General features: G+C 46.2%; 1 protein-coding gene across 1 annotated transcript; it reads left to right on the top strand.

The window, feature by feature from the left end:
- Positions 1-1,968: 1,968 nt before the first annotated feature.
- Positions 1,969-3,440, top strand: LOC115314240. Its single transcript, XM_040215745.1, has one exon. The coding sequence runs from the start codon at positions 1,969-1,971 to the stop codon at positions 3,364-3,366; it is 1,398 nt and encodes a 465-aa protein (XP_040071679.1). The 3' UTR covers positions 3,367-3,440.
- The last annotated feature ends 10,863 nt before the right edge of the window (positions 3,441-14,303 follow it).

Genomic DNA, 14,303 nt, shown 5'->3' with positions numbered 1-14,303 from the left:
TATAACAGCGGGTCTCACTCTCCTTTTGGGCTCCTGTGCTTCGTCTTTTTTTCTTTTTCATTTTGGAAACAAGTGTTTCAGCCACCTCTTCAAGCAAACGATCAGGGTAACCCGACGATTTTAGGCGTTCCACCTGGCTGCAAAAACTACTTTTCACGGTTGGCTGGCACGATCTGGTAAAATATGCCTTCAAAAGGCAGGAAGCGATGTCTCTTTTAACCAGCTTAGAGTGCGCTGAATCAATTAACAAGACCGTTCTTTTTTTTTTTTTTTTAGCGTGGCCTGTACTCCCAGCACACGAAGCCTCCTTGAATTCCAAGAGATCTTGCGGTGATTGATATATATATATATATATATATATATATATATATATATATATATATATATATATATATATATATATATATATATATATATATATATATATATATATATCTGAGATATATCAGTGCACTCTAAACAAAGTGTACGTCCGCGAGGGTAGTTGCTGGTGTAGGGAGTACAGGGGAAGCGAGAGAAAAACAACGATTTCGCTGCGTGTGAGATCTCTGCCTCTCTGCCGTTTTTCTCGACTTCAAGGCTTTCCATTTTTCTTCTCATTGCAGTTCCGGGTTTTAAACATCATGATTAACTATCACCAGCTCGCATGCACACTCACTGTCTCTTCATTCTTGTACGACGAAATTTCGGCATTACATCTGCTGTGACAGTCCTGGTGAGTGTCACACCGTAACTGGGGTTAAATGTGCTTTATGTGTCGTCTTCGTCCTACATATTTATTCGCCCTTCAAAAATGTAAATTTTCACTTCTGCTCCCCTTCAAATCTGCTTTTTTTTTTCTTTTTCTTAAAAAGTGTCCATATCCCCATGGTGTATCATGTACGATTAGAAAAAAAAATATCGCAATATTGATATCAAAACCGTGGGGTTAATAAGGGAATTTAGGTTTGTTGGAGACTTTTGGTCTTGTAAGAGTGTGATATAATACTTGTTTGAACGGAGAAACAAAAATACTGGAAGAATCAGGTTGTCGATTCATATGCCACAAAAGTCTTATGCGAACATGACAACCTCATTTATTACACGGAAGAAAAAAAACCTTAACATCTTCACGAAGTTTATCCTTGATGTCAATTTTGCTATGAATTTGGTGAAGAAAACCTGTAACTAAACACCTCTAGTTTATTATTTCTAGAATTTACGACGCATTTCACGAAATATTTGGCATAAAACTCATCAATATAAACCGGGTGTTCATCCGTATACTGAACAACGCTGGAAAAAAAATGTTCAGCCTTTCAACTCTGGTCCAAGCGAGGAGACGTTGGTTTGCGGTTCGGCTTTTAAATCACAGCTGACCACCACTTCACGAGCCGGTGGCTCGCGCCCACGGCGCCGAGACAGCCCGTCGTCTTTTTTTATTGCCAGGGGAGGAGCGTAGATTGTCCCGACCAAAGGGATCAGGCATTGAGAGAAATGGAGACCGGTGCTATGGTGTGAATGGGGAATGGTACAAGTTCATGCGGCTGACGTGAACAATGTCTGTTGTGGTTCGACGGCGATCGTAGAGGGGTTGCGGAAGTTCCACTCTGTAAGTCACGTCAGATATTTGGGTGATGATATTGTGAGGTCCGGCATTTCGATGAAGCAGCTTGGTTGCTTTGCATGGTTATCTAGTTGGCAGCCAAATCCAAACTAATTCGCCGACGGGACCGCAATGGCAACAACGCTAAGCCCGTCTATCTTCTTTGTTCAGGTCACGCTGTGTGTTCTGACTCACCACGTGCCGACCCCACCCAAGAATGAAGTCAGCATCTTGAACCCGCCGGCAGTGAGCATCAACTGCGCACACCCCGGAGCGCACCATGAAACGTCACCAACACATCACGGTTTGAAGACGGCGCCGCCAGTGGAGGCATATAAAGAGGATCGCGCCATGGAATTCCTCAGAGGGCACGGCGGACCGCAATGGCAACAACGCTAAGCCCGTCTATCTTCTTTGTTCAGGTCACGCTGTGTGTTCTGACTCACCACGTGCCGACCCCACCCAAGAATGAAGTCAGCATCTTGAACCCGCCGGCAGTGAGCATCAACTGCGCACACCCCGGAGCGCACCATGAAACGTCACCAACACATCACGGTTTGAAGACGGCGCCGCCAGTGGAGGCATATAAAGAGGATCGCGCCATGGAATTCCTCAGAGGGCACGGCGGGACCGCAATGGCAACAACGCTAAGCCCGTCTATCTTCTTTGTTCAGGTCACGCTGTGTGTTCTGACTCACCACGTGCCGACCCCACCCAAGAATGAAGTCAGCATCTTGAACCCGCCGGCAGTGAGCATCAACTGCGCACACCCCGGAGCGCACCATGAAACGTCACCGACACATCAAGGTTTGAAGACGGCGCCGCCAGTGGAGGCATATAAAGAGGATCGCGCCATGGAATTCCTCAGAGGGCACGGCGGGACCGCAATGGCAACAACGCTAAGCCCGTCTATCTTCTTTGTTCAGGTTTGTGACAAACATGCTTCTTGCTTTCGAAGCAATTATAGATGTATTGTTGTCCTGCCGTGCCCGGCCACAATTGAGTGTCTTATTGTGGATGCATGGAGTGTCATTTTGATCTTTCTATCTGGAGATGTCGAGCAAAACCCTGGGCCTCAAGGGATAGAGGAACTGAAGGTGATGATGAACGCCATGCTTACTTCGCAGAACGACCTTAAAACGCGAATTGTTAACCTGGCGGCTTCCCAGGAAAAGCTAGAATCAACAGTGAACGCTAGGATGAACGAAGTTATGACAGCTTTACAGGAGCACAAGGGAGAGATTCGTGTACTGCAGGGGGAAGTCACATCCTTTAGAAATGACCTCCAGCTCCAACAAAAGCGCCTCGACGACTTAGAAAATAGGAGTAGACGCCGCAACCTTGTCATTTTCGGGTTTCCTGAGCCCGACCGTGAAAACACCGAAGCATTAAGAAGCCAAATAATCCAGGACTTAATAGGACAGAAGCTTGGAGTAACTGTTAGCTCGGTGGAAAGAGTCCACAGGATAGGAAAAAAACAAACAGACAAACCGCGGCCTGTGATAATAAACTTCTTTGACTATAACGAAAAACTGAAAGTACTAAAAAATTGTAATAAATTAAAAGGAACTACAATCTCAATCAACCACGACTTTTGTAAGGGTACACTTGCCAAAAGAAGCAAACTTTGGTCCAAATCTGGGGACTTCAAAGCCAGAGGACGTAAGGTAGTGCTGGACTATGATAAACTACGGGTTGATGACGACCTATATGAATGGGACGAGCAGAATGACTGCCTGAAGTGCATCCGCTCTCAGGAGCGACGGAATGACGTCGACTGACTTGAATCGAAACAGTTACGTTTTGTACTACTAAATGCCAGAAGTATCGTCAATAAAGTCCACCAGCTCGAAGAAATTATACTGACATATAATGCGCAGATAATTGCAATCACGGAAACATGGTTATCAGCAGATATACTTGATGCCGAAGTTACTCCCCCCACTCACAAAATAATCAGACGTGATCGTGGCTCTCGAGGAGGGGGAGTTGCCTTGATAGTAAAAAAGGAAATCTCATGCGTCATCTTAAGCGAAACAACCGACAATGAAAGTGTATGGTGTCAAATCGACTATTATGGGTTTTCGACTCTCGTAGGTGTTGTCTATAGGCCCCCATCTTCTCCCGAGTCATTTCTAGAGAACATTCAACTTCATATGGAACAAATATACAAACCCATTCAAAAAATCATACTGGCGGGTGATTTTAATCTACCGTCAATTAACTGGTCGACTTTCCAGCCTGGCTCATCTGAAGAAAAAAGCTGCCACTTGCTACTCGAATTAATGCTCAATTTTAATCTAAGTCAGCTTGTTACTGAAGGTACTCGTATCTCCCAAAATAGCAATAACACACTGGACCTAATTTTTGTTGGAAACTTTCCAGAGGACACTGAGGTTAACGTTTACGATGGAATTTCTGACCACAAGCTTGTTTTCCTTACGACTAATTTTTGCCCAGTAAAAAAGAGTCACGATGGTAAACTTGTCTTTAACTTCGCGGCTGCAGATGACGAAGCTATTATTGATACTCTTGATTTGAACTTCAGCGACTTTGAGACGGAGGGTGACATTACAACATTATGGAATGCCTTTAAACATATTACTGGAAAGTGCCTTCATAAATACGTACCAAAAATAGTAAAAAAGAAACATCAGAACCCCTGGATAACAAGAGAGATAATACATCTTAAAAGGACATTATCTAGGAAACGGAGAGGAAATCATAAAAATGCTGATGTCATATCTTCCCTCACAGAGACGTTGAAACAAAAAATAAAGACGGCGCTTGATCATTTTTTTGGAACAAAGTTAGTAAACTTTATACAAGAAGCGCCTCAAAAGTTTTGGGGGTACCTGTCGGGCAACAAGAAATCTATTGAACAGCTTCATGTGGATGGAAATGCTGTTACTGACTCCTACCAAATTGCGAACGAGTTTAACAGCACCTTTCATGGTGTTTTTAGTTCAAGATGCACTTCTGAAGAAACTATTGACTCAGTACCTCTTTTCCCAATAATGCGAGATATAGACTTGAACATCCACGGTATACGTCATCTACTTTTAAACCTAGATGTAAAAAAATCATGTGGTCCTGATGGCATCCCAAATGCTTTTTTGAAACGTTACGCAGAGATGATTTCACAATATTTATATGTCATTTTCAAAACCTCTTTGGATCAGGGATGTCTTCCACCTGACTGGCTTTGTGGAAAAGTTGTACCCGTACATAAGGATGGGAGCAAACTGCTTGCTGAAAATTACAGACCGATATCATTAATTAGCACCTGCTGTAAATTGCTAGAACATGTCATCGCCAGTCACATAAGTTTTTTTCTAGAAAGCCATAACATATTAGCCAACTTTCAGCACGGGTTCAGAAAAAGATTGTCTACTACTACTCAACTGCTCTCAGTAGTACACGATTTCGGCCATGCGATTAATAACAGAGAACAAATTGATGCAATATTTTTAGACCTATCCAAGGCCTTTGACAGGGTACCGCATCACCTACTACTAATAAAATTGCAACAGGTTGGCATTGCTCCTCGCCTTGTGACATGGATCGCTGCTTACTTAAAAAATAGGGTACAATTTGTTGAAATCAACGGATGTCAATCAGTACATCTTGACGTGCTATCTGGCGTTCCACAGGGGTCGGTCTTAGGACCTCTCTTATTTTTAGTTTATGTCAACGACATAGCCGACAACATTGATACAAGTGTGACCGTGAAAATGTTTGCTGACGACTGCGTTGTTTATAGAACTGTCAGAAACACGTGCGATCAAGTATCGCTTAACGAAAACTTTTGCAAAATTGCCGAATGGTGTGAGAGGTGGCGAATGGTTATTAATTACTCTAAAACGTGCGCTCTCACAGTAACGCACAAGAAATACCCTCTTAGCTTTGCATACCACGTTAAAGACAAATGCATAAAAACTGTAAACGAGGTAAAGTATCTGGGCCTACATCTTAATTCAAAATTAAATTGGGAAACCCATATAGATAGTACAACCGCAAAGGCTTACAAAAAGTTGTGTTACTTAAGACGGAAGCTGGGACCATGTGACTCGTCGGTAAAACTTTCGGCATATAAAAGTTTGATTCGGCCAGTGCTAGAATACGCGTCCATTGTGTGGGACCCGTACTTAATAAAAGATATTGGAAAAGTCGAGAGAATCCAGCGCCTCAGTGCACGATTTATTTCTTCCGATTTTAGGCGCCTATCATCAGTGTCGGACATGATACGTAATTGCGGACTCGAATCGCTCGAGTCTAGCCGGAAGATTGCTAGGCTGGTTTTTTTTATAAAGTCTACAATAATGAGTCCGGCCTGGACAAAACCTTATACCTTTTGCCACCTCCCCAGCGCTCTGCAAGATTGAATCACGCAAAAAATGTGAGACCATATGCTCCTAAAAATAACACATTTAAATACTCCTTTTTTGTACGTACGATTAACGACTGGAATTCACTGCCCTCCGATTGTGTGCATGCCCCAAATATTGACTGTTTTGACTGTTGTGTTCGAAACCTTATGTAACCGATTGTGTGCATGACCCAAATGTTGACTGTTCTGACTGCTCTGTTTGAAACCGTATGTAACCCTTTCCTGCTTGGATGGTGAAAAACCATCTGCAGTATTTTCTAAATAAAAAAAAAAAAAACGTCACAGGCCGATGGGTGGCGTTGTACAGGAGGAGTTGTCTTTGCTTCGAGGTGCGGTTACGCTCACGTGTAAGTCGTCGTGCTTCTTCCGCTCGACATATCATTTCTGCAACGCTGGGGGAGAGTTGAGTGACATTATCGCGGAAAAGAAATAGTGTATCAAGCTGGGGTACCGGGAAACGGTTAAAAAAATTAAAGCCGTTTACAATTCCCTGTAACGCCGGTTAGAGCGCAGCTCTTGAGGAGGAAGATGGAAGCGTACTGAGGGATAGGTGACTCCTTGAGGTCACGTGACCTCAAGGGGGTCACGTGACTTCAGGGGGTCACGTGACTTTTGGGGGTCACGTGACCTCGGGGGGGGGGGGGAGTCACGTGACCTCGCGGTTACGCCGACGGCGACGCCGGCGCCGCTCAAGCCGGAAACTGGCCCCTAAGAGCTGCGATCTAAAAGAAGAAATATAGGAAAATAGCCGTGTGTGTCGTGAACTGCAGTGTTGTAAGCGTATGTTACAAATGGCAGTACTGCGTACCAGCGGCGTTGGTTGGCCTGGACATATGTGGACAGCATATCTGCCAGTGTGGGATTGAATCATTCGACCATGCCATTTGTTTGAGGGTGGTACGCAGTCGCAGGCGTGTGAACAGTGCCGCAAACATGTAAAAGATCTTAAAAAATGTGAGAAAGGAACGCGCGACAACTATCGCTGATCACCTTGCGAGGTGGGCCATACCGGGAACTGACCTGAGAAAGAAGAAATGTGGTAATTCTTGTGGTTGTACCTTGAGACAAAGGGCAAGTTTCAGCGTACCGCATGAAATGGTCGATTGCACCAATCCCCTAGCGGTTGCCTGAGAGTGATATAGGAAACGGACCGAGCAAGTCAATGCCAATTCGCTCAAATATATAGTAAGGTAGTGGTAGGGATCTAATTAGACCGGCTGGCGGCCGGGTGGGCTTTTTCCGCCGCTAACATTTTTCCGCCGCTAACGTTTTTGAGGACATCACTATACATGCCTTGCCAGTAAACGTTGGTGCGGGCACGCAGGTACGTTTTGGAAAAGCCCATGTGACCGGCAGTACGGTCGTCATGCAATGTCAACAGAATATCCGCATGAAGGTATCTGGGGGCGACAAACAAGAGAAAAGGACCGTGTGAATGATAGTTTCGGTGATATACCGGGTGATTCAAGGAGACGGCAGGCTCTTTAAATCGACCGGAAAATTCGGTTTCTTAACCTATCGCGCTACGACTTTGTGCAGCGTTGCCCACAGAAGGTGCATTTCTTTTTTTTTCGTAAAATTTGCAAAGAGCGAACTTACCTGAGGAAAAAGTAAATAAAGAAAAAGGCTTAGCTCCTATGGAAACGCAGCGACGCCACCGGTCTTCAAAGAACACGGCGCTGTTTCGCACGGGAGACAAGAGATGGTGCAAGCGGTCGCGACGCCAACTGCCGCCAAAGAACGAGCACACGACGCCGAGAGCCGGCGTATTTAGCAGACAAGGAACTGCAGTTCCTTGTTGTTACCGCGCCTGTTTTTGTTTCTGCGACTGTCGCCGCCCGCGAAACGCGCTCCGCTTTTGAGTCGAAAAAATTCTCTGCTAAAGATGCTGACTCTCGGCGCCATATGCTCGTTCGTTGGCGGCGTTCGTTGCGCCATCTCTTGCGTCCCGTGCGAAACGGCCCCGTGTTTAGGAGCTAAGCCTTTTTCTTTCTTTACGTTTTCCTCAGGTAAGTTCGCTGTTTGAAAAGTTTACAAAAAAAAAAAAATGCACCATCTGTGGGCAACGCTTCACAAAGTCGTAGCGCGATAGTTTAGGAACCCCAATTTTCCGGTCGATTTAAGGAGCCTGTCGAATTCTTGAATCACCCGGTAGTATGTTATTCTGGAATACATAAAGGCGGGTTTCTCATTTGCCTCTCTGAGTTAGGTGAGGGTTTTGAAGAGTAGCCATTATCTTCTATAGTTTGGGGTCCAATTATGCTACTCGGTTCCAAAATCTTAAGGACACTGCGGTGGCGATGTGCTCCATGGTTTTCGGGGCAAGTATCAAGTGGTCTCCGAGACATGTAGTCGGGTGCTTCATGCTTCTCTCCAGATTCGTACCAGATAGAGACGTCGTCCTGTCGCATCTTGAGCATCAGTCGGCCTAGGCGTCCACTGATACCCTTTAAATTAGCCAACCAACACAAGGCATGGTGGTCGGTGATTACCTTAAATGGAGGTCCAGATAAGTACCGTCGAAATTTCGTTATAGCCAAGATAAAAGCTAGGCATTCTTTTTCTGAGATAGCATAGTTCATCTCGGCTTTTGACAGTTATCGGCTGGCATATGCGATGGCATGGTCATGGCCTCGACGCTTTTGAATTGGAACGGCGCCTAGTCCAAAACCGCTCGCGTTTAAGTGTCGTTCGGCATCGGCTCGCAGATCAAAATGGGCTTACATGGGTTGTGTTATTTAAGCTGCTTTTAAGGATAGAAATACCTTCTCTTGTGTTTCACACCATATAAATGAGATATCTATTTTAAGAAGGAGATTGAGGGCGCAAAGATGTGAGCAAAACCACGTATGAAGCGACGAAAGTACGAGAACAGACCTAGAAACAACTATAATGCTTTCGGGTTTCTCGGTCGGGGAAAATTAGATACGGCGGCGAGCTTCTTGGGGTGTGGCGTTGTTTCCTGTGTATCGACGGCATCACCGAGTATTTTGAGCGTCTTGGAGCCGAACTTGCATTTCTTGAAACTCAACTGTAGGGAAGCATTGCGGAAACAAAAGAGAACTCCGCCCAGTCGAGATAGATGCTCATGAAAGTTGGAGGAGCACACTACCACGTCGTCTAATAGCATAAATATGTCGTCCATCTTAGGCCACGTAATAAATTATCCATCATTCTTTTGGATGTTGGAGGGGAATTGCAAAGTCCAAAAGGCATTACGCGGAACTGGTAGAGGCCATCAGGTATCACAAAGGCTGTTGTTGCTCTACTCTATCCGGTTCGTCGACACTAATCTGCCAATAATCAGTGCGCATGTCGATTGATGAAAACTACCAGGAGCCATATAGTGCATCAAGGGCTTCATTTGTACGTGGCAAAAGATACACGTATTTGTGTGATCGTGTTTAAACTCCTGTAATCGACACAAAATCTTTAACTGCCGTCTTTCTCCTCCCCCCGACAACTGGTAAAGATCTGGGGCTGGAGGATTTTTTTATTATTCGCTGTTGTAACATTTCATTGACCTGGTTTTGAATAACTTGGCGTTCAGTTTGGGAGACACAATAGGAACGGCTTTGTGTTGGACGGTGTTCTTTTGTGTGGAGAGTATGCTATACAGTGGACATTCTACCGAAAGGTTTCGCATCTATATAAAATATATCGGTAAAATCGTGCAGAAGCTTCGATAAGTTGTCACGCTGTGTAGGCGGTAAAGGAGGATCAATCAGTGTCGAGACTGCGTCGGATTTCTGTTCGCATGTCTTGGTAGATGGTGACTCTTGTTGGGATGGTGTGAGGCTAACACTATTGATGTGTTGGATTGTTTGAATGTCTGCCGTGCCAACGCACGTACGTGCGGACAAAACCTGAGCAAGATGCGTTGTATTAGTAACCCAAACTGAAGTTCTGTGGCCGCGGGAGGCCGCAAGTGCTGTAACATAACGCAATATCTTTTGAAAAAGAAGTTCTCTGTTAGGTTCAATTAAGGAAGCAGAGTCACTGACGTCTGCATCTAGCTGTATGAGCGCTGTGGTCAATGGTGCGATTCGATAGTCGGAGGAGGATTGAAAAGCAACGGTTTGGCAAGGAGCGGAGTCGGACGAGATTTCAATGTCACTAGAATGTACTTCATTCCTACCACAAACAATAAGGGCGTGACGTGTAGCTAAAAAGTCGCATCCGAGGACAACGTCATGGCTGCAGTGAGATAAAACAAAAAAACAATGGCGATGAGAGTCAGTGCCGATGTACAGTGGCTTAGAGGGGGTAGTCTAACGAACGAAGCCGGAGAAGCGGCACAGCGTTGGAAGACGGCCGCGGGTGGCGCTGGCGCTTGCAGCACCGTCGTTCCGATAATGGCTCCGGCTCGGCCGCTTGGTCAGCTTGGCTCCGGCCAGCTCTGGCCGATTCGGAGCAGACGACTACACAGTCGTCTGCTAGTTTCACATTTTTGTTCACCTTCAGACACAAATCATGTTGTTGGAAGTTCACCGGAAACAAATGATTGTTTTTTAGGTATTTATATTAGTTATAAGCGTGTTAGGGTGCCTCTATCTGCCGGCCGATGGAGACACTCTAACGGTGCCACGGGTCGAAGCGACACCTACACCGTCTTCCAAGGAGCGGCCGTTCCCGATGCATGGTGGAGGCTATGCGGTAACCACACTACCTCCTTTAAGCCACTGTAGCCAATGGTTATGGCGGCTGAAACTACGCTGAGCGGATGAGTCAGAGATGTGTTAGCAGTGCGGATACGAACCCCTTCCCAGGGTGTGCCAACAAGATTTAACTTTTTTGTAACGTTTCACTGATAATAGAAAAAAATGCACCAGTTTCGGTAAATGTCGTGAATCTTCCCTTCTTGATTATAATGCCTAGCAAGTTTGAACATGAAAATGATGGCGGGGGATGCTGATTTGATGTTGAAGCAATCTGTGCTCCCTTGAACTGATACTTTTAGTATTCCCCGTGAATGAATGACTTTGGAAAAGTCTGGTCGGACCGAAGGGGGAATGATGAGCGATAGACAGGTGACGGGACCCTGCTTCAGCGACCACGGTTGGTGGGTGATGCTGAACGTCGTGGCGAGCTGTGTCTGGTGGGGTACCTCGTGTCCCAATCGCCGCGAACTCGGTTGTCGTAACGGTTTTCGTTGAGGTCGTATGAAGCTGGCGGTCTGGCGCGTAGACTGAACGAAATGTGTCCCACTGGCGAGAATTACAGCAGCGTGCCACATGTCCCTCGATGCCACAATAGAAAAAATAGGGCGGCGAGTGGGTTGTAGATACTGCTAGTGCCAACCCCGATCCCCGTTGTTAATACGCTGAGAAGGATATGTTGGCGGCTCGACAGGGTGATTGAAATAATTCTGATAGTAACGTGCGGGTGAGGCAACCCACACAATTTCTGTGAAGATTGGAGTCGATGCCGATACTTCTTCGCGAATGAGCTGCCGGAGGCTGTCTTTGGTCGTGGTTTGCTGCTCAGATGCGAGAGAAGCTAAGGCGACGGCAACAGGAGTGCGAGTTCCTCTTTGATGATCTCTCTGATCAGAGTCTTCAGCTCGCTACTCGGAGCTAATGCCGAGGGGACTTAGTTTTGCGGCCTGGAAACGGTGGCTTGACCAGCGATGCGTCGGTTCCTATGCGCTTCCGATCGTCGACACTCCTCTTTTAATTGAATCACCATAGCTGGGTTCTGCGATACCAGCATTGTAAACGCGTCTACGGCGATGCCTTTCATTATATGTGCTACTTTCTAGGATTCGGGCATTGCAAGATCCGCGCGTCTACAGAGGGCTAGGACGGCCTCGATGTAAGTGATTCGTCCCTCGCCCACCGTCTGTGAACGAGCAGCAAGCGCGCGTTTCGCGTTGTCTTTGCGGCTAACAGGGCAAAGACGTCGCAGAGCTTTGTCTTGAATGCGTCCCACGAGCTGATCTGGTCCTCGTGGTTGTCGCACCAGACCCTGATGGTGTCGTAGAGGTAGAACTCGACGTTAGCGAGTATAAACGTGACGTCTTAGGCATTATGAAGGCTTGCCCTTTCGTATGTACGAAGCCAGTCCTGGACGTCCTTTGCCCCGAAGCCGGCAAAGCTGGGGGGTCCCTGTGAGGATATAGGATGGATCCTGTGCGAAGTGGAGCGGTTTGCTGCTCACCTTGGGCCATTCCGGCCGGTGATAGTTGGCGGTTGCTACGAAGTAACGAGATAACAGCAGAGGTGCGAGGAAGGACCGACCCCCCCCCCCCCCCCCCCCCCAAGTATGTTACGTTGTTCTGGGACCATGTAAGGAGACGTTCGTTTGCGGTTCGGCTTTGAACTCGAAACGGACCGCCACCGGCACGAGGACTCGAGCCGGTGACTCGCCTTGCTCCTGCTGCACAAGCTGTCAATTTATCGCACTACAGCGCTTCTCACGCGCATAAATTCTTTCTAAAAGTTACTGATTTATTGGTTTTTGATCACTCTTAGAAAGTTTCTAATTGGAACCATGTGTCTATTTTTACTAATTTAAACGTTGTTAAATGTTTTCCTTAATTATCCGTCTGATCGTTACCATTAGACCCATGTACGCTGCTCCCGTGGATGCAAAAACTCACTTGCACAAACCGGTCCAGTGTAGCTTTCACGGCTTGTTTTAAACAAATTTGTTAAGCTTAAATAACACCCTGTATAGAATATTAATGTCTTATGACGTAGGATAACTGGGCCCATTTAGTTTGATACCGCTTTCTTTATATTTCATTTTCGTGTCAACAGGTTGGAGTTCCGGTTCTTTTCGTGGTGCTGGTCATTGTATTTGCTGGAGGGTAGAGGGGCCATTATGGCGGCCACGGCGGTCATTACAGAGGCGGCCACATGAGCGCAGACTACGGTCATGGAGGCCATAGATACGGAAGGGCCGTCGACTACGGAGGACGCCCCAGCGGCTATGGCGGCTACGGCCATAGGAACGGGTACGGCAAAGCAGGCTACGGCCATGGAAGGGAGCACAGTTACGGAAAATCGGTTGGCCTCGGAGGTCAGCACGAAGGCTACGGCGATCACGGCGGGTACGGTGACAGAAGCGGCCATGGAAAGGGCTAAAGCCATGGAGGATACGGATACGGTAGACGAGTGGGTTACGGCGATCATAGACGCTACGACGGCGGAACTGGTCACCATGGCTGAAGCAGAACTATCAAAAAGTAACTGAACATCCCGGCGCACACACGAGGACGTTATTTGAATGTCAAAAAACATCTTCAATGTATTGTGGAAATTTTAGCTTTTGAATAAAACAATTATTACTGAAATGGTTATTCTACGTTGTATTTTATTTTTAATCCTTTTGCTGAAGCTCCTCCAATTTTTCAGTAGCAGCTGGCAAGAAGCAATTCAATCTAGATCAGGTCGTGCGGAGGCATTGTTTACATAATGTATCGCGTTTATGGACTGAACCTCGGTTAAAACGATCTTTCAGCTGCGTAGGAGTTCACTGCACGGGCACACGGATGGTCACGATAAAGCAGATGACTCCAAGAGTCATATGAATCGTACAGAAGTTGGACATCAAAGCTTCTGCTTAAGACACTATTCCGTCTTTCGCTATTTCTCGTTGATCAGATAAAAAGATCCCAAACTTTTTTCTCCCCTAACTGACAGTGCGGTGAAAGCTATGGGATTGCTGAACCACTCATATTGTTTCGCCTCGTGCTGAAGCTGCCACTCATTACCAGGCGCAGAGTGGAGAATAAGGTGGTGAAAGGGAGGCGGTCTATCAGCCCGACGAGTGCGTAGCTCTTACGGCACTATCAGCTTCGGTGTGAACGAAGTATCGCGTCCAATCATATTTGTGCACACTTGAATCACGCCAAGAGGAAACGCCTTGAGACAAGTGGAAGATACATATGTCATCGCCCAGAGACTAGAGGTTGTTCTACACAGCTGGAGGAAGAACTTCAGACAACATAGTAAAACCGGAGATACCGAAACGAAGAGGAGGTACTTAGAAAGCGGTGTTTTGTAAGCCCTTTTTTGCTTACATGACTCCAATTTTATTATCTTGCCTAATTTTCAACAGATCACCTGCTCCATTCATCTTCTTTCAAGGCGTTAGTACGACTCTGCGGCGGCACTGTAGCTCACCATGTTCTACTAGTACGTTTTTGATACTGGCACACGCACTCGGCGCTAGCGGGATTATTTTTGAAAGAGTAATATCGGTGCCACGTAAATTGTTACTTCAGTGATTTTGCAAATATGACAACGGCGCAACTTCCTCCAAATACTTTTCACGCCGCCAGCTCCTGATGATCCAAGGAAACAAACTGTAAGTACGTACGTC

This window comes from Ixodes scapularis, unplaced genomic scaffold (genome assembly GCF_016920785.2).
Source record: "Ixodes scapularis isolate PalLabHiFi unplaced genomic scaffold, ASM1692078v2 PGA_scaffold11__112_contigs__length_91849675, whole genome shotgun sequence".
Taxonomy (NCBI): Eukaryota; Metazoa; Arthropoda; class Arachnida; order Ixodida; family Ixodidae; genus Ixodes; species Ixodes scapularis.
This window is presented reverse-complemented; position numbering and strand designations above follow the sequence as displayed.